The sequence below is a fragment of the Eulemur rufifrons genome, chromosome 30 (assembly GCF_041146395.1).
Source record: "Eulemur rufifrons isolate Redbay chromosome 30, OSU_ERuf_1, whole genome shotgun sequence".
Lineage (NCBI taxonomy): Eukaryota > Metazoa > Chordata > Mammalia > Primates > Lemuridae > Eulemur > Eulemur rufifrons.
The window spans coordinates 87,972,740-87,991,689 of record NC_091012.1 but is presented as its reverse complement, the minus strand read 5'-3'; the positions used below and the strand labels follow the sequence as shown (position 1 = coordinate 87,991,689).

The following is an 18,950-nucleotide window of genomic DNA, read 5'->3' as shown; positions in this document are numbered from 1 at the left end:
GCATGGTGGTGCATGCCTGTAGTCCCAGCTACTCGGGAGGCTGAGACAGGAGGATCGCTTGAGCTCAGGAGTTTGAGGTTGCTGTGAGCTAGGCTGACGCCACGGCACTCACTCTAGCCTGGGCAACAGAGTGAGACTCTGTCTCAAAAAAAAAAAGAATGAGGATAATTGTTACATTGCCCAAAAGAATGGCAGGAATCTAGTTACATGGATGAGGACACTGAGCCGTAAGTAGTCACAGCCCAGAATCCAGTTCACTTGATATACAGTTTAGGTCAGTGTTTCTCAACATAAAGTCTATGAACTGTCTATATCAGAATCACCAAGACGTATTTTCAAAAGTGCAGGTTTCTAGGCCCCACATAGCCCTCTCCAAAATCAGAACTGGGGTGTGTGCAAAAGAACTGGAATTTGCCAGCTAATATTTGGGATTCTCAGTGAAAGACAGGACAGAGAAGAGTGCCATGAGTTGGATCACTTGGGGACCTTTTATAACCTACGTATTCCCATCCAATCACTTTCTAACAGTTTTTCCCCTCCCCTCCCCTGTATTTTGATCTATTCTGCCAGGGATTTGATTCTGGTTCCAGAAGTCAACTTTTAATAAATACTAGTGGTAACTAATTCCCAGGTCTCCCTATAAGATTTCAACATAAAAAAGCTCACATTCTATAAGGCTATCTACTATGTATCTTCTCAGATCTTATTTCGAATTTATTTTCCCTCTAAAGTCACTCAGCAAATGTTTATTAAGTGCTTACTATGGGTCAGGCATTGTGCGTGGTACTGAGGGCACAGTAGTGAACACAGCATACAAATTTGAGGTTGGCAGCCAAATTACTTTGTAACTATTATAAATTCCCTGTGTTGAAAACTGTTCCAGGCCGGGCGCGGTGGCTCACGCCTGTAATCCTAGCACTCTGGGAGGCCGAGGTGGGCGGATCGTTTGAGCTCAGGAGTTCGAGACCAGCCTGAGCAAGAGTGAGACCCCATCTCTACTAAAAATAGAAAGAAATTATATGGACAACTAAAAATATATATATAGAAAAAAGTTAGCCGGGCATGGTGGCGCATGCCTGTAGTCCCAGCTACTCGGGAGGCTGAGACAGGAGGATCCTTTGAGCTCAGGAGTTTGAGGTTGCTGTGAGCTAGGCTGATGCCACGGCACTCACTCTAGCCTGGGAAACAGAGTGAGACTCTGTCTCAAAAAAAAAAAAAAAAAGAAAAGAAAACTGTTCCAAATTATAACAGTAGTTTTCATTTACTGAACAATTATGTAATGGACATTGCACTTGGTGCTTTACATATATTATTTCTAATCCATAATAATAATCCTACCCTATAAGATAAATGGTATGCTTATTTTACAGATGAGGAAACTGAGGCCCAAGGCCATAGAATTAATAATGGTTAGAATCCAGGTCTGTGCTCTTTTCATTCTATTATGCTATCATTCTAGGCTTTGACATCTTCCCATCATACATATTTTCCATTCAAGTTTTTTTCCTTTCCATTTTTTAAAAAACTCTTTTTGGTAATAAAATTTCCCTATAGGGTCTGATACTACCTACTTCATTAGCATATGTTGACTCCATGGATTCAAATTATTCTAGTTAGAGATCCACCAATCCAATACCAAAAAGTGATTTTTTTCTGTTTTTAAATACCTGAGGTACCACTCCCACTGCCCTCCGAAGGCTTTCCAGGCTCACATCTTGTATATTTTGACCAGCAAGGTAAATGCTACCTTTTTGAGGCTCATAGAAGCGAAACAATAGCCTCACTATCGTGCTTTTCCTGAAATTGGAGATAAGGAAAGGTTATTTAGCTCCTACTGGCATTAGAGAACCCCCATTTTAAACCACAACAATCATTTTATTACGAAAAAAATATTACATTGGGAATCATCAATCAATAATACAGAATTTTATAAATAACTGAATTACTCACCCTGACCCACTACCTCCTACAATGGCCACTTTCTTTCCTGCAGGGACTTCAAAAGATATTCCACTAAGGACTTTCTGCCCCTCAATGTACTCAAAATGCACATTATCAAAGGCCACCGTAGCTGTCTGTGGTGTGATCTGAAGGGAAGGTGCCATCACTTTGTCCTAGCAGGGAAGAGAAAAAAAAGCCACTTTACACACTATCTAGAGTACAGCTATACAGACAACTTTCTAATTCACAGAGAGAAAAAGGAAAATAATGGGGAAGGAGAAAGTTTATAAATCGACTTAAACCATTTCCAAGCATGCTTTTAAAGATTTGTTTTTTCACTCCTCACTTCTAAGGTAAAAATTCCTGAATGTTTTAGTTTCTGGGCAAATGTTTTTTTAGGGGAGATTATGGAGATTACGGGCAAGGGAGTAAAGGGGTTGAGGATATAAGGAGAGACAATCATACATTCTGTATCATTATTAGCAAAAGTAAACTCAGTTTAAGTACAAATAATTCAATTTAACAAAATTTAGTTTCTAGATATAATATTCTTTGCTAACACTGTAAGGTTTTTAAACACAGATGTGAAAGCTATAGCAACCTATTAATACACATGATAGCCCCAATTCCTGCAAGAAAGAAACTGGTTTGCTAACATGGTGATATAAGAATATGTCCCTAGAATAATCCTATAAATAGGATGATGCTCAAATATTTTTGAAAAGGTACTATATAGATTACTTACTTTAATTCGGGTGTCTACCTTGAGTAGAGTGAATAGGGTGTTCATATCTATGAGTGCTTGTCTAGTCTCTCTATATACAGTTCCCAGAAAGTTAAGGGGTAATGAAAGCTGAAAAAGCAGTCCATTCACCATTACTAGATCTCCAACGGTAAGGGTACCTTAACATGCATTTGAAAGAGGGGGAAAAAAGTATATTTTAAATGAATGTTATAAATTTTTCCAGTTTAAGAGGAGTTTATAGCCTATTACGGAATACAGTTCAAAATATACATAATCAACAACAAGCCTTAGGTATACTCAAGCTCAAAGTATTCTAATTCATGATTTAGGTAAAACAGGGAACTTGGTATATGTTATATGGAATGGAAAAGCCCATCAGTATACTATATATGTTGTACACAAAAAAGAATGGCTTAAGTGAGGATAGAAATGAAAGGCTAAAAATCTCTCCTTTCTTTCCTAAGACACTAGCAACAGTTTCCTTGTAGTGTAAAATAGAAATTTTAAAAAAGAGCATACGTTAAAAATTGGAGCAAATGATGCCAGTGCAGTGGCTCAAGCCTGTAATCCTAGCGCTCTGGGAGGCCGAGGCAGGAGGACTGCTTGAGGTCAGGAGTTCGAGACCAGCCTGAGCAAGAGCAAGACCCTGTCACTACTAAAAATAAAAAAATTAGATGGGTGTGGTGGCATGCACCTGTAATTCCAGCTACTCAGGAGGCTGAGGCAGGAGAATTGCTTGAGCCCAGGAGTTTGAGGTTGCTGTAAGCTAGGCTGAAGCCACAGCACTATAGCCCAGGTGACAGAGCAAGACTCTGTCTCAAAAAAAAGTGGAGCAAATAGGTGTCATGACTAAGAATGATATATCACATATTCAGGTCACAGTGAATAAATCTTAACTGAGTGGGGAGGTTTACAGGCACAGACATTATTTGCTTTTGAAGTGTTTTGCAAATGAAAAAAATAGTAGAAAAATTAAAAGGTTACTGGTAATTCTAAAAAACAAGACTGCTTCTTAGTCCTTTGGACTAAACACAAAATTAATTACAATGCTTTCCAGGTCTACAAGAGAAATTAGAAATACCAGACGCTAAAATAAAAAGTTGTTCCTTAAAAATAAAAAGTTGTTCCTTAAAGAATCAGGTTGTAGACCCATAAAATGTATAAACTGTAATCCTACTCAATGAGACAGCCAGTGCTAAACAAATAGAAGTAAAAACCATTATCAAACAATCAAGAGAACACATTCTGATACAAAAAAGAAAGTACTCCAAGGACATTAAAGCATTTTATTGAACATCCTTTATAATTAAGATTAATATACACATTCCTTTCATTAATCTTTATTAATAAAAATTAGGATAAACAGCCTATAAATGTGATAACCACAGATCCATTACCTGTCACAATTCCCTGACTGGCGAGCACCATTATAGCCGTTAAACCGACACTGAAAATAGCACTTTGACCAAAGTTCAGCATAGCCAGAGTAGAGGTACTTTTCAATGAAGCAGTCTCATATGTCTTCAAAAATCCATCATATCTCTCTGCTTCATATTTTTCATTATTAAAATACTACAAAATATATAAAAATGATAACTATCACAAGTATTATTGGAATTTATTCTCTTAAGTGATTAGTACACTTTTCATCAGACTTCATGTATGGATACAACTTTGTACTGCAAACTATATTTTAAAAATTAACTTTCAATATATCAGACTATGATACACTTGCAGTTTTCCACAATAGATTGTATTTGAAAAGTACACAAAATTCATCCAACAAACATTTACTGAATGCTTAGCTAACTCAAACCCAGATTTTTAAAAAGTCTTCAATGATACTTCCTTCACAAAGCCTTCCCCTGGGACTCTGAATTGACAGTTCCCCTGCCTTTAGCACATTATGCCTTCTTGTCTAGTCACCTGCATACGTAAACTCTCCCAGCAGATTATAAAATTCTGGGAGTGCAGGGATTACACAGTAATTATGTTTTTTATCACCCTCCCCTATCAAAGCACTTATCGTAGTGGTTTATATATAAGAGGCATTCAGTAATTATTTGTTAAATGGAAAAATGAACAAATAAAGGAAAGAATCAATGAGATGCACTATGCTAAGCACTCTGAGAGATAGGCAAGAATTTATATGCCAGTTTAATTAGCTAATGTTCATTCTGACAAGATGCTATCTGTATACAATCATGTATCACTTAACTACATAGACACATCCTAAGAAATGCATCATTTAGGTGATTTCGTTGCACAAACATCATGGTGTACTTACACAAACCTAGATGGTACAGCCTACTATACACGGAGGCTATATGGTATAGCCTATTGCTCCTAGGCTACCAACCTGTATATAACATGTCACTGTAATGAATATTGTAGGTAACTGTAACACAATGGTAAGTATTTGTGTATCTAAACATAGAAAAAGTAAAGTAAAAATATGGTATAAAAGATAGAAAATGGTACACTTGCAGGGGCACTTACCATGAGTGGAGCTTGTAGGACTAGAAGTTGCTCTGGGTGAGTCAGTGAGTGAATGATGAGTAAATGTCAAGGCCTAGGACATTACTGTACACTACTACAGACTTTATAAACACTGTACATGTAGGCTATGCTAAATTTATAGAAAATATTTTCCTTCTTTAACAATAAATTAATCTTAGCTTACTATAACTTTTTTACTTTATAAACTTCCAATTTTTTAAACTTTTTGACTCTTTTGTAATAACACAGCTTAAAACATACATTATATAGCTGTACAAATTATTTTCTTTTATATCCTTATTCTATAAGCTTTTTCTCTTTTTAAAATTTTTTATTTACTTTTATTTTTTAAACCTTTTTGTTAAAAACTAAAACACAAATGCACAGGTTAGCCTAGGCCTACACAGTGTCAGGTTCATCAATATCACTATCATTCACCTCCACACCTTGTCCCACAGGAAAGGTCTTCAGCTTCAGTAACAGGCATGAAGCTGTCATGTCTTATGATAACAATGCCTTCTTATGGAATACCTCCCTGAAGGACCTGCCTGAGGCTGTTTTACAGTTAACTTTTTTTTAATAAGTAGGAGTATGCTCTAAAATAACAAAAAAAGTATAGCACAGTAAATATATAAACCAGTTACACAGTCGTTTATTATCACTATCAAGTATTCTGCACTGTACACAATTGTATGTGCTACACTTTTATGACTGGCATTTATGCAGTAGGTTTATTTACACCAGCATCACTACAAACACGTGAATGATGAATTGCACTATGACATTACAATAGCTACGATGTTACAATGGCTACGATGTCACTAGGTGATAGGAAATTTTCAAATCCATTATTATCTTGTGGGACCACCACCATTGTACATGCTGCCTGCTGTTAACCAAAGTGTTGTTATGTGATGCATGACTGTATTTATGATCACTTATAAATTAATTCAGAAGGTAAAATTCTGATGGTGCCAAACAAAAACTGAGAAGGGAAAATGGGTAATTTCTAAACAATTATTCTATCACACCTAGAAATCCTATCCTAATCTGAGGCTCTCACAGCACCTATTAAATTAAATGGCAGAACAAATCTTAGTGCAGTGTAAAAGGCAGAGAAAAGTATAATTAAACATATTACCTTCACAGTTTCATAATTCAGCAGTGAGTCTATAGCAGCATTACCTGCATCATTATCCGCTTTATTCATCTCTATTCTAAATCTAGTTCTGCAAGGCAAAGATTTGTACAGGTATTAAATATATGTTATAAAAACATAACTAGCTTCTAAACCTTGGCTGGCCTCTGGGGAATACCTTACCTCCACCGTGTGACTGCAACTGTAAAGGCTGTGTATACACCAAGGGTTCCGAGGGTTACCAAAGCAAACTGGGCACCACATTTGTAATACTGGAAAAACATGTCAAGAGAAAAAGTCATTGTTCTTGCCAAACAGTTTATAATACACAACAGCAAATCTCAGTCAAAATATTCTAATAAAAATATGATAGTGGGAAGTTATATATGTGAATAATAGGTGAAAAATCAAATACCTTAGAAAATCTACTTTAGGTAACAAGGGAAGGAAGCCAAACTGCACTTGCCACATTGATACTACCATCGAATGCTAATAATAAAATAGTATAATAAGCATAAAGAAGAATTTTAAAAATCTACTTTTCATTATAAATAATGAAATTGCCTAAAGTGTTATGAATGGTGAACAGAAACATAGATATTCTGAGCATATATCAGTCCAATGCCACACACAGAAATCTCTGCTAAAAAAAAAACCTTGCAAGTACTAGTTAATGACGATCTATGTGCAGAATTGAACAGTTCTCTATAATAACATGATAAAGAATTTGGACAGTACCTTGAAGCTTGTGGCAAAATAATTAAACTGCATAATCTTTCTCACATCATGAAATTTTGCTTTCAAACCCATGGGCATGCAACAGTACAATAGCTTCACATATTCAATGCTACTAATGAGAATTTAAAATAAAAGCTTATTATGAAAAATGTTTTACTTACCAAAACACCGCTGACAAGCATCACCTCAAACATGATGGGAAGAAGATTAAATACCAAAGCACTCAGGACAAAACTGATACCTCTTGTTCCTCTGTCAATAGCTTTAGATAATGCTCCTGTCTGTCTGCTCAGGTGGAAACCCAGATCCAGAGTGTGAAGATGGAGAAAGACATTTTTGGCTATTCTTCGGATTGAATTTTGGGCTACCTTGCCAAATACTGCATTTCGAACTTCGTTAAAAAAGGCAGCTCCAGCTCTTGATACACCATCTAATGATACATTAAAAAAAATGGGATGTAAAAATATTGGAATCATAGGAGTGTAAAAATGGCAAGGGCTCAGAAAATGTTTGTACAATGAATAATTCAGTGAATGAATATATAACAGAATATTTACACTAAAAGAAACCCAGAAATCATCTGGCCTAATGAGTACCAACCTTTCCACCACCATGAATCTCATTCAGTGTTATTTTTCCCTAGATTTCAGATATTAAAAGATTTCTTCCAATTAGAATACTTAAATAATAGCCCATATTGCCTTATTGTGGAAAAACATATGGTATTTATTAAGGTTTTTGATCTAATCTAATTCCCCCAAGTTATGAATGATAAAATTAAAATCCTAAAAAAAAAAAATCAAGTGCCCCCTCTCATGTCTCCTAAATCTCATAAAGTGTCCTTTCTAATGCATGGGGACACACAGCATTCATATTCTGTTCTGGATTTGTTTCATGTCTGTTGAATATATTTTAATAAAGTATTAATGTATATATATGTTATTTAGCTATTTCCTATTTAACAGCTAATAATAGGAGCAATAAAATAACTGGCCTTATGGAAAGGGATCTTATAAAAAGCCTATTAGGAATGGTTGTTATGAATTTAATGTCTTATTTCATATTATGATTTCCTAGAACTTAGAAAATGCTACTGTTATGGAATTTTTGAAAAGTATATCATACAAAGAAATTAAGAAAAATCATATCAAAAAAGATCTCACATAAAACAACAAACATCCAAAATGCTAAGCTGTATTTGTGGTGAAAAGGTCATCTGCTCAAATATGAAACCTTCCTGAACAAAGTCAACACCTGTAGACAGATTAAAGAATCACACATACAGCCAATCAGAACTGCTGTTGCCATGGTTGCAACTGTATTTGGTGCATCACTCAGGTTCAGCATGTTTCCCGACATCTGGTTGAGGCTGTCTACAGCATATTTAAACATGAAGGGGACCACAATATTCATGGCCTAAAAACATAACAACATCAATTACTCATTATATGCAAAATATTTATTTATAAAAGTACAAATACTTACCTTAAATTAGTATTTATGGTAACATTTAGATATTTACCATTTACTGGTATTAAAATGATTTTCCCAATTTATAAAGATAAAATCTTTGGCATTGGAGAGCTATCATTTCAGAATTTCTATATCACATGGCTATGTTAATATTCATTTATAAGCTATGTCAGTTAGTCAAATGCTCCCACTTCCATGAAATCATCCCTGATCAGCCACTCAAAAATGCCCTCTCGGCCGGGCGCGGTGGCTCACGCCTGTAATCCTAGCACTCTGGGAGGCCGAGGCGGGTGGATTGCTCAAGGTCAGGAGTTCGAGACCAGCCTGAGCGAGACCCCGTCTCTACTAAAAATAGAAAGACATTATATGGACAACTAAAAATCTATATAGAAAAAAAAAAAATTAGCCGGGCATAGTGGCGCATGCCTGTAGTCCCAGCTACTCGGGAGGCTGAGGCAGTAGGATCGCTTAAGCCGAGGAGTCTGAGGTTGCTGTGAGCTAAGCTGACGCCACGGCACTCACTCTAGCCTGGGCAACAAAGTGAGACTCTGTCTCAACAAAAAAAAAAAAAAAAGAGTTTTAAAAATGCCCTCTCCATTATCAGAAATCCTACAGAGCTCATGGAGCTTATGACAAACTGTCTTATCGTTGTTTGTGTATGCATTTTCTTTTCCTACTAGAGCCTTGAGAGTCTGTAACATATTACTCTTTTTGTTCCACCCATGCTGAGCATAATGTTTTGTATACAGTAGGTATTCAATAAATAGTTTTAAGATGATTTTTTCACCAAAATAATGGTAAAACTGAAATTATATAGCAAAAAGGACTGTAAATGCAGATAAATTACAATAATCTGTGGCTGATTCACCATTGGAGAAAAAAACACATCTATTTGTACCACAAAAAGATTCTTTGCCTAATAACATACCAAAAAGAGCCCAAACTAAGCTTTCAATAATGAACCTATTTTTCCATGAGAATATATCAAAAGAAAATTTTAAATACATTTAATCATTCACATTTTACATTTTCTATAGTGATAATATCAAAAACATCAACCATCATTTAGGAACAGGAAGTTGGTCAGATGTCAGAGTTTTCCTTAAAGAAATTAAACTGATACACATTAATAGCATGGAAAACAATTCTATAAGGCTTAACAAAAACACTGAAATCTCAGCTCTTATTAGTGTTCCATTATTAAGCCATCCATTTTTGTTAAACATAAGAATTTACTGCCAACAAGTCTAAGTTTAGCTACAACTGATAGAAGAAGCTATGTAACTCTTACCAATCAAGATTTCAAGGTAAGGTATATAGAGTCTTAGCAACCAGGCAGGTGTTCTAACATTCAACAATATCATTAAAATACACAGCAGATACTGGGATGCTTTTAAGAATGTAATATTATGAGGTAAATTGCCTAAACATTAATGTTTCAAAATATAACCCAACAGAATATATGGCAGGTCCCAAATAGCATAAATGTCTCAATTCTGATTCCCTTATAACCTCAGGCTCTTGCTTCTGCTTGAAATGGCCTCCCCTCCCCCTATCTACCTCTCCACTCTTCAAAGCCAAATTTGAACCTCATTTCTATCATAATGCCTTCTCTGAAACTTGTATTCAATTTGGCACTCTCTATTTTCCATCTCTTATCTTTTGGTTATAGTTTATGCCTCAATATTATATAGTTTTTAGGATATATTTCTCATTCACTTTATATGTATATATGCATGGATATACCACCTTCTTAATGTACAAACCTTTTGTGACAAAACAAACATTTAGTGAACAGCAGCTGTATCAGTCAGGTATGGTGCTAGGTACCTTTCATAAAGGTGAGGTCGGAAAGAAATAGTAATTCTACAAAATTGGTATTATCTCTACAGTTGAGGAAACTCAGGTTCCCTGAGGTTTAATTACTTGTCTGGTAAGCAGCAGAGCTGAGACTAAAATCCAGATCTGGCTGGTCTGAAGGTAGTGAGTTATCTCACTTGATTGTTCATAGTCCGTTACAGATTGAACTCCTTGTTCTACTACCTTCCCCCCGCTCCTCACTACTGCACTTGACTAGTCTTAAAAACAAAACAAAACAAAATCCAGATCTGATACCTGAAGTCAGAATTTCTTCTAGTATATCATAGCCATATTAGCAGTTTACACACATTTTACTTCTTTTGCACCCTAAAATGGTCTCAACTGCACTGTTTAAATCAGCTATAGTTATAAAATATGTCATAAGTAATTTAAATAATTTGAGCAGATTCCTGGTTTTCCACATAACTCCATATTCCCTCACCTGCATTCCAATACATTTTCTTGAGTAGGTGAAAAAATGATAGTTACAACTAGCATTCAATTCAATTCTCGTAACTCACACTGTAACCACAGCTATAGTGAGTGACGATTGAAACTAATGTATCCCCAATAAAGTTGTGCAATTTTACTTTCTTGAAAATGTTTTTGAGTTTGTCAAATTTGACAGCATCCTTGTGTACAGAACATGTGAATGTCATCTGTCCTGTGTCGTTACTGGCAGAAAAAGGACAATTAGCACCGTGCTAAAACATGGCACTACCTCTAATAATAACTGAGTGCTGTCAGCTTTACCATAAAAGTAATTTTAAAAAGGAAAGAAATATACCATGTGTAATAAAAAAGGGAAGAAATACAATACACTAAAGAAATAGGATTATATTACATGTAGATATTCTTATTAATATGCATGTGTGGGTTTCATTGGCCTTGTGATATTTTGGGGCAGCGGTGGCAAATACTAGTTTCCCCCAATATCCCACCTTCAGCAGAACTAGACTTAAGCCATCCAAATGAGAATATTTTTTTTTAACACTTTTAACTTTGAAATAATTATAGACTCACAGAAAGTTGCAAAAGTAGTACAGAGACCCATGTACCCTCTCCTTAATAACATCTTATATAGCTGTAGTTCAGTATCAAAACCAGAAAGTTAACATTGGCACACTACGTTAACTAGACTACAGAACTGATTCAGTTTTCAGCATTTTTAAACCTGTACCCATGTGTGTGTGGGGGGGGGGGGAGGTATATGACTGTTTATATGGTTCTATGCAATTTTATCGTATGTACAAATTTGTGTAACCACCACAATCAAGATACAGAACTATTCCATCACCACAAAAGAACTCCCTTGTGCTACCACTTTATATTCACTCTCATTCTATCCTGCCTTATCCTAGTCCTTGTGCCCTGGCAACCAATAATTTGTTCTTGATCTCTATAGCTTATTTTGTCATTTTGAAAATATTATTATTATAAATGGAATCATATAGTATTACTAGCTAATCTTTAGAGACTGGCTGTTGTTTCACTCAGAATAATGCCCTTGAAGTTCATCAAAGTTGTTGCATGGTCAAGAGCTCATCCTTTTTTATTGCTGACTATTATTCCATGGATTATTTATTCAACCATTCACTCTAAAGGACATTTTGTTCGTTTCCAGTTTTGGGCTATTATGAGTAAAGATGTTATTAGCATTCTCATATAGGTGGACATAAGTTTTCATTTCTCTGGATAAATTCCCAAGAGTCCAATTGCTAAGTCATATGGCAAGTCTATGTCAAATTTTTTAAGAAACTGGTACACCCTTTCCAGAGTGGTTGTATCATTTTACAATAACCAGCAAAATATGAGTGATCCAGTTCCTCTGCATCTTGACCAACATGTGCTATAATTTTTTTTTTACTTTGAAACTGTTCTAATAGGTGTATAGTAATATCTTATTGTGGTTTTAATTTACATTTTCCTAATGGCAATAATGTCGAGCATCTTTTCATGTGTTTATTTATAATTTGTATCTCCTCTTTGGTAAAATATCTGTTCAAAGTCTTTTGTACATTTTTAATTGGATTTTTTTTTGCTGTTGAATTTTAAGATTTCTTTACATATTCTAGATATAAGGACTCTGTCAGATATGTGGTTTAGAAATATTTTCTCCCAGTCTATTGTCTTTTATCCTTGCAAGGAGCCCAAACTCCCACCCCACTCAGCAGTAATGAGGAACCCCTCATCCTTGGAGTCAATGGAGGCTGAAGTGGGAACCTGGACTTTCATCCCCAGCTGCAGTAATGAGGCAGCACCCCTGCACGACTGAAGCAGTATCATAAGGAGGCCTGCTAAACAGAAGATTTACATAAGATCCAGAGTCCTATAACATAATACTCAAAATGTCCAGATTTCAATAAAAAATTATCATTTCAAAAACCAGTAAGATATCAATTTGAATAATATAATCAACCGGTACTAACACTGGGGGGGGGACACAAATATTAGAACTGTCTGACAGGCCGGGCGCGGTGGCTCACGCCTGTAATCCTAGCACTCTGGGAGGCCGAGGTGGGCGGATCGTTTGAGCTCAGAAGTTCGAGACCAGCCTGAGCAAGAGCGAGACCCCATCTCTACTAAAAATAGAAAGAAATTATATGGACAGCTAAAAAAATATATATATAGAAAAAAAAAAATTAGCCGGGCATGGTGGTGCATGCCTGTAGTCCCAGCTACTCGGGAGGCTGAGACAGGAGGATCGCTTGAGCTCAGGAGTTTGAGGTTGCTGTGAGCTAGGCTAACGCCACGGCACTCACTCTAGCCTGGGCAACAGAGTGAGACTCTGTCTCAAAAAAAAAAAAAAAAAAAAAAAAAAAGAACTGTCTGACAAAGAAATCAGAGCAGCCATAATAAAAGCACTTCAAGGAACATTTATGAACATGCTTGAAATAAGTGAAAAAAATAGATGTCTCAGCAAATGAATGAAGGACACCCGGTTGCCTTTGAAGATGGAGCAAGAGGCCATGAGCCAAGGAATGCAGGAAAATGCTAGCAGCAGGAAAAGGCAAGGAAACAGATTTCTCCCAAAAGCCTCCAGAGGGAGCACAGCCATGCCAAATATTAATACCTTTATTTTGATCCAATGAAACCTAATTTTGTACTTCTGACTTCCGAAATGTACGATAATAAATTTGTGTTGTTTTGAGCTACTAAGTTTGTGATAATTTTTTACAGCAGCTATAGGAAACAAAGAAAATTCAATAGGGAAAGGATAGCCTTGGTGTTGGAAAAAAAAAAGAACCTCCACTTAAATCTCATTCAAGAATTAACTCAAAATGGAGTACTTCTGCCAGTTCAGATTTAATTTTTTTAAAAACTGGAGCACACGTCTAAATGTAAAAGATAAAAATATAAAACTTTTAGATGAAAACATAGAAAATCTTAATTACCTTGACTTAGGAAAATAGTTCTTAGACATGACAACAAAAGAATAATCCATAAAGAAAAAAAATTAAACTGGAATTCATCAAAATTAAAAACATTTGTTCTACATAAGATGCTATTAAGGGACTTAAAAAACAAGCTACAGACTAAAAGAAAATTTTTGCAAATCATGTATCTGAGAAAGGTTTCACAGCCAGAATATATAAAGAATTTGCTAAAGTCAAGAGGAAAAACAAATAGGACAAAACACTTAAATACTTCACAAATGTTTGATATATGCAAATTAAAGTCACAAGATACCACTATATACCTGACAATACCAAGTGTTGGCAAAGAAGCAAATCAACAGGAATTCTTACACATTGTGGGTAAGAATACAAAAACAGCTACTCTAGAAAACAGTTTGGCAGTTTCTTAAAGAGTTAAAAATATAATTAGCATGGTCCAGCATTCCACATCTATGTATTTATCCTAGAGAAATGGAAACTTATGTCAAACAAAAACCTGTGTCTGAATGTTTATGACAGCTCTAGTTATAATTGCCCAAATGTTCTTGAACAGGTGAAGGGATAAACAAACCCTGTTATACCCATACCATGGAATATTACTCAGCAATGAAAAGAAACTGACATATTCAATGACCTGAGTCAGCTCAATTATATACCACAAGTCCATTTACATGGTATGCTCAAAATGACAAAATTGTAGTGATTGAGGACAAATCAATGTTTCCCAGAAGTTAGGGGTCTAGAGAGGATATGACTACAAAGGTGTAACACAAGGGTGATTTGGGGGGTGATGGCACCTTTTTGTATCTTGACTGTGGTGATAATCACATGAATATATACGTATGTTAAAAATCATAGAAATGTGTAATATAAAGAGCACATTTCACTGCTTATACATTAAAATTAATTAAAAAAAATAAAGTTAGTGTTTCAGGTCACAACAGACCTGGTTCCCTAGGGATAGGAGATGTCTAAAAATAAGGCTGGATGACAGAGTATTTCAATCAAAACTGATTCAATATGAAGTTTCATATACCTGTTACTTTCTAAAAATTAAGAAAATGGTTATTTTTATTAGATTATAATCCTGTGACAAAAGGTATATTTAATCTGTGACTGCAATGTACACATTAAGTACCAGAGATATAAAGGGATTTATCCTTGTAAAACTTTTACCCTTTCCAGACCCCAAGGTCAAAAGCTTAACTCACACATATAATCTGCTAAACTCTTGAATTTTCAGAGGCTGGTATATCATTAAGAAATTGAGTTCATTCAATTTTTAGCACAAAAATATATAATTTGGGACACTAAAGAATAGAGTTAAGGGAAAAGTAAAATCAGCATAAAGGACAGTCAAAGGTATGCCATGTCTACATGATGCCAAAACTACTGGTCAATATGATCAGCTCGCCGAGAGTCTCAAATTCCAGATTTAATTATCACTGGTCATCTGAGGAACCCAATTCTTTCAGATTTTTAAATATCCAAACCCCTCAATAAATAATCTCTTTCAGAGTGGCTTCTGTTAACTAGGGGCTCTGTAAGCAGTGCTGACATGAAGGGTCCAATATAGCTGAACAAGTAGAAGAGAAATTTGTTTCTTTGTTTAATTGTCTCTATAGGCACAAAAGAATCAGAAGGAGATAAAGAAAATAAAGACCAAGAACACTAAAGGGAGACCTGATTAGCAAAGCAAAAGAAGGAGCAAAGAAAACTGGACAAGGTACTTAGACCATTTTTAAGACCCTCAAGGTAGTGGTAGGACCTTCACAGAAATGAAGTCTCTATTCTTTTAAAGGGAAAAAAAACAAGCAACAACAACAAAACAATTACATGAGTTTATCAAATGGAAATTCTTTTATACTTTATAAGTATTAATTCATGAAAATTAGTCCTGGGTAATAAAACAAATGATATATAAGATTTTCATCATATAAAATAAATGCTTCTGGTTTGTATATAAAGTTTACTTTGAGTATTAGAGAGTAACCTGAACAGAAAACAGCCTGTTTAATCCAATTCTTGCAACATAGTCGAATATGGATTCTGAGAAAGTGAAGCAAGAGGTGTGACTAACCTACATGAATAAAAGATACACTGAAGACTCCATATGCAAGACTGTTACATAATATTTGTAAGAAATTTGTTCATTGTTTTTATTTAACATAATAGTTTGATCAGGAGACTATAAACATAACAGAGCTGAGATGTATAAATAGAAAGGAACTGTATGTCACTGTCAAATAACAGACACCTAAAACACGGTATAGGCAAATTGAAGATCAAGAAGTCAAAATATTCATAAAATAAACTTGTTTTACTTTACAGCTGAAGCCCTCAGAACTGAAAGCAAATTAAAGAACATGGACAAGCAGTTGATTTATACAGTGTCAACTCTACTAATCTAACCTATAAGTCCTTTTATCTAAGACCTCTAGGAGATAAAAAATTTGGAGGGGAAAAGTACATCAGACTAATATTTAATGAACAACCTTAATGTAACCAGTAGAAGTTACATGATGTGTAAACCTGATTCATTTTTTTTTAGTGAAAATATCAACATTTTCATTTTTTTTTCTTTTTCTCAGATACTTTAGATTGCCTAAAGGCTGGCTCCTCCACTGGGGGCTACACCTCTTTACTTTGCCAGTACTGGCCCAAGTTTTCACTTCTGATAATTTTAACGAGGTGTGAGTTGTTAGAGGTACTCCACAGAGTCCCTTCCACTTCTCCGCTTCCAACTGGGGCAGGGACCTGAAAGAGGCAAACTCATGTATAGTGGATAGCCCCTGACCCACTCATTTGACATATTGTTTTACTCTATTCTCTTTTACTTACAGTTATATTACCATACTTACTTCAGAGTACTAGGAAGGGTCTCTCATAAATTATTTTTTAGGGGCTTAACTTAAACCTGCTTCTAAAGGGCTACTCTTATCCAAAGGAGGGCAATCAGCAACACCCTATCTCATTTTAGATGGTTTTTTTGTACCAATTCCAGGATTTATATAATTTCTATTCTAGGTGTAGGGCTTTGCTTACTTGTTGGGTTACCTCTACTACAAAGGAGGGTCCATTATCACTCTTGTGAAATGTCCAGCACTCAGCAGAGTGTGCTCCTGGGTCCTGTCAACAATGGGTGGCCTGCTGACATCCTTGCTGTAGGAGGAAGAGCTGCTAAGCCGTCTCTGTAGCTATCTGTCCACGACATCCATCACCAGCATGCCATTCTCTATCTGCTCAGCCTCTTTCCCTGGACTGAATGATGTGCAGGCTTGCTGAGGCCTGAACTTCAAAGCGCAATGGCAAGTCTCCTGTATACTTCATCAGGCCCTGGTATTCATCCAGCAGGAGCTTGGTGGTACCCCTCATGGAGGTAAGCTTCTGCCACTTCTGAAACAACCCAGGTGATCCCACTGCTCGCCCAGGTCCGCCTCCTGGGCCCACTGTGACGAGTTTCTCAGCCTCTGCTTGTCTACAGCTGCCTCACTACCCCCTGGCCCCCTCCCCCACCACCCCCTGCCTGGCTGACACAGCACCAGGCAAGGCTGGTGTCAGGGATTGGGGTGGCAGCTGGGGGGAGGGACCCCCCCTGGACCGCTTCTGTCCACATGGCTAGTGCCAATCAATTCCCCACTGTCAATTTTGCCCAGGGCTCCTGTGGGGATATATGTGGAGGCAGGGGGTTCCAGTGACCCTCCTTTGCTGTCTGAGTCCTGGACTTAAAAAAAAAAAAAAACTATTTGCTTTCCTGGAGGCTTCCTGCCACCTGGAGTCCTTTGCAATTTTGGGCAACGTTCCTTTCAAGGTCCTTCTTTTTTACAAAAAGTCAGTCTGGGGCGGCTTTTTCACACTTTCCTTTTGACTGTTTCAAAGGACCCTGCCAGAAGCTGTTCTCGCATATTCAAGCCCTCTATCTGATATGGCTGAAAATTGCCCTGCTATAGCCATGGGTTCCCTCTGGCCCAAACTGAGTCTGCTGCCAGGAGAAACCATTCTGAACCCCAAGTCATAATTTACAGGGTGTGGGACTGAAGAGTAAGTTCAGGCAGTGTCCTCCCCAGCCCCTCCCATGGTGCCAGGATGGTGGTGGCGGCAGGCGTTCCTTCCCCCTTGCTGAGCGCCACTTGGCAACAAGCTGTATGCACCAGTCCTCCCTCCTGCCAGGCCTGCCCCTGGGCTGTGGCTCCTCACTCCAGCCAGCTGTATAGTTCTGGTGGGGCGGGAGGACCTCATTTATCAAAACTCTTACAAACACAGATCATTTTGTATACCATAAACAATGAGGTTATCTCAAGCAGAGACCTTGAGACTTAACATTTCAATTCTGTAGTAGCAGGTCAACCATTTGAGCTCTGAATTTTCCTTGATATAATTTGCCTTTTAGTAAAAACTGGTGCACAAGAATTGGCCATCCTAGAAAACCTAGCATGCCTTTGAACCTTATACAAATACTTGCAAGTAGAGGTGCCATAAACCAACTGGGGTGCCCAAAGGTGGTCATTTTCCTTGTCTGTCTTTATTTTTAAAGGATTTAAGAGGCAATGGAGAAGACCCTTTAGAATGTACCTCTAAATCAAAATTAGGGTCCAAACAACAAATTCCTGGGAAAAGAACCAACAGCTCAGAATCAACCCAATCAACCACCACTTTTTGTAACACTCCATTCAAGCAGTACCAACCACCACTTTTCTTCACACTCCAAATAAGCAGTACCATGGTACAAAAACTCACAAACACACACAAACAATATAGGGAATTCCCAAAACAATCTGAAATGCCATGGCTTCGCAATCAAATGAGATTTTTTTCATTTAACAGCCACTTCTCCTCACACTCTATCATGTACATTAGATTCCAATAACACCATTCTCTTTACACATGAGTTCATAGCTATAAGTTAACCATTCAGCCAAAGTTTTTCCCAGGGGACTTTGAGATGGAACTTCCTTATGTTGCAACAAAATGCACAAATAACAGACAATACAGAGGATACAAAAATGCCAGGGCCTATCAAACAAATGGGAATCCAAAGGGGACAAACGCCACCCCAAATGGCACCCTCAACCAGTGCCTCAAATGCCCTACCACAGGGCTGGAAGGTTCACAAATGAAAATCCAAAAGGGATAAATGCCACCACAAATGGCCATGGGA

At 36.8% G+C, this 18,950-nt stretch overlaps 1 protein-coding gene across 6 annotated transcripts in view; it reads right to left on the bottom strand.

The window, feature by feature from the left end:
* ABCB7 (ATP binding cassette subfamily B member 7) overlaps positions 1-18,950 on the bottom strand; it is a 103,613-nt gene that overhangs the window by 11,805 nt on the left and 72,858 nt on the right. For all 6 annotated transcript variants that reach the window (XM_069462798.1, XM_069462801.1, XM_069462799.1 and 3 more), the window contains 8 exons: positions 8,345-8,477; positions 7,223-7,491; positions 6,507-6,595; positions 6,327-6,414; positions 4,084-4,258; positions 2,687-2,844; positions 1,951-2,114; positions 1,668-1,797 (listed from right to left, as the gene is read on the bottom strand). In XM_069462798.1, the coding sequence (XP_069318899.1) occupies positions 1,668-1,797; positions 1,951-2,114; positions 2,687-2,844; positions 4,084-4,258; positions 6,327-6,414; positions 6,507-6,595; positions 7,223-7,491; positions 8,345-8,477 (1,206 nt within the window). The remainder of the gene's footprint in view (positions 1-1,667; positions 1,798-1,950; positions 2,115-2,686; positions 2,845-4,083; positions 4,259-6,326; positions 6,415-6,506; positions 6,596-7,222; positions 7,492-8,344; positions 8,478-18,950) is intronic.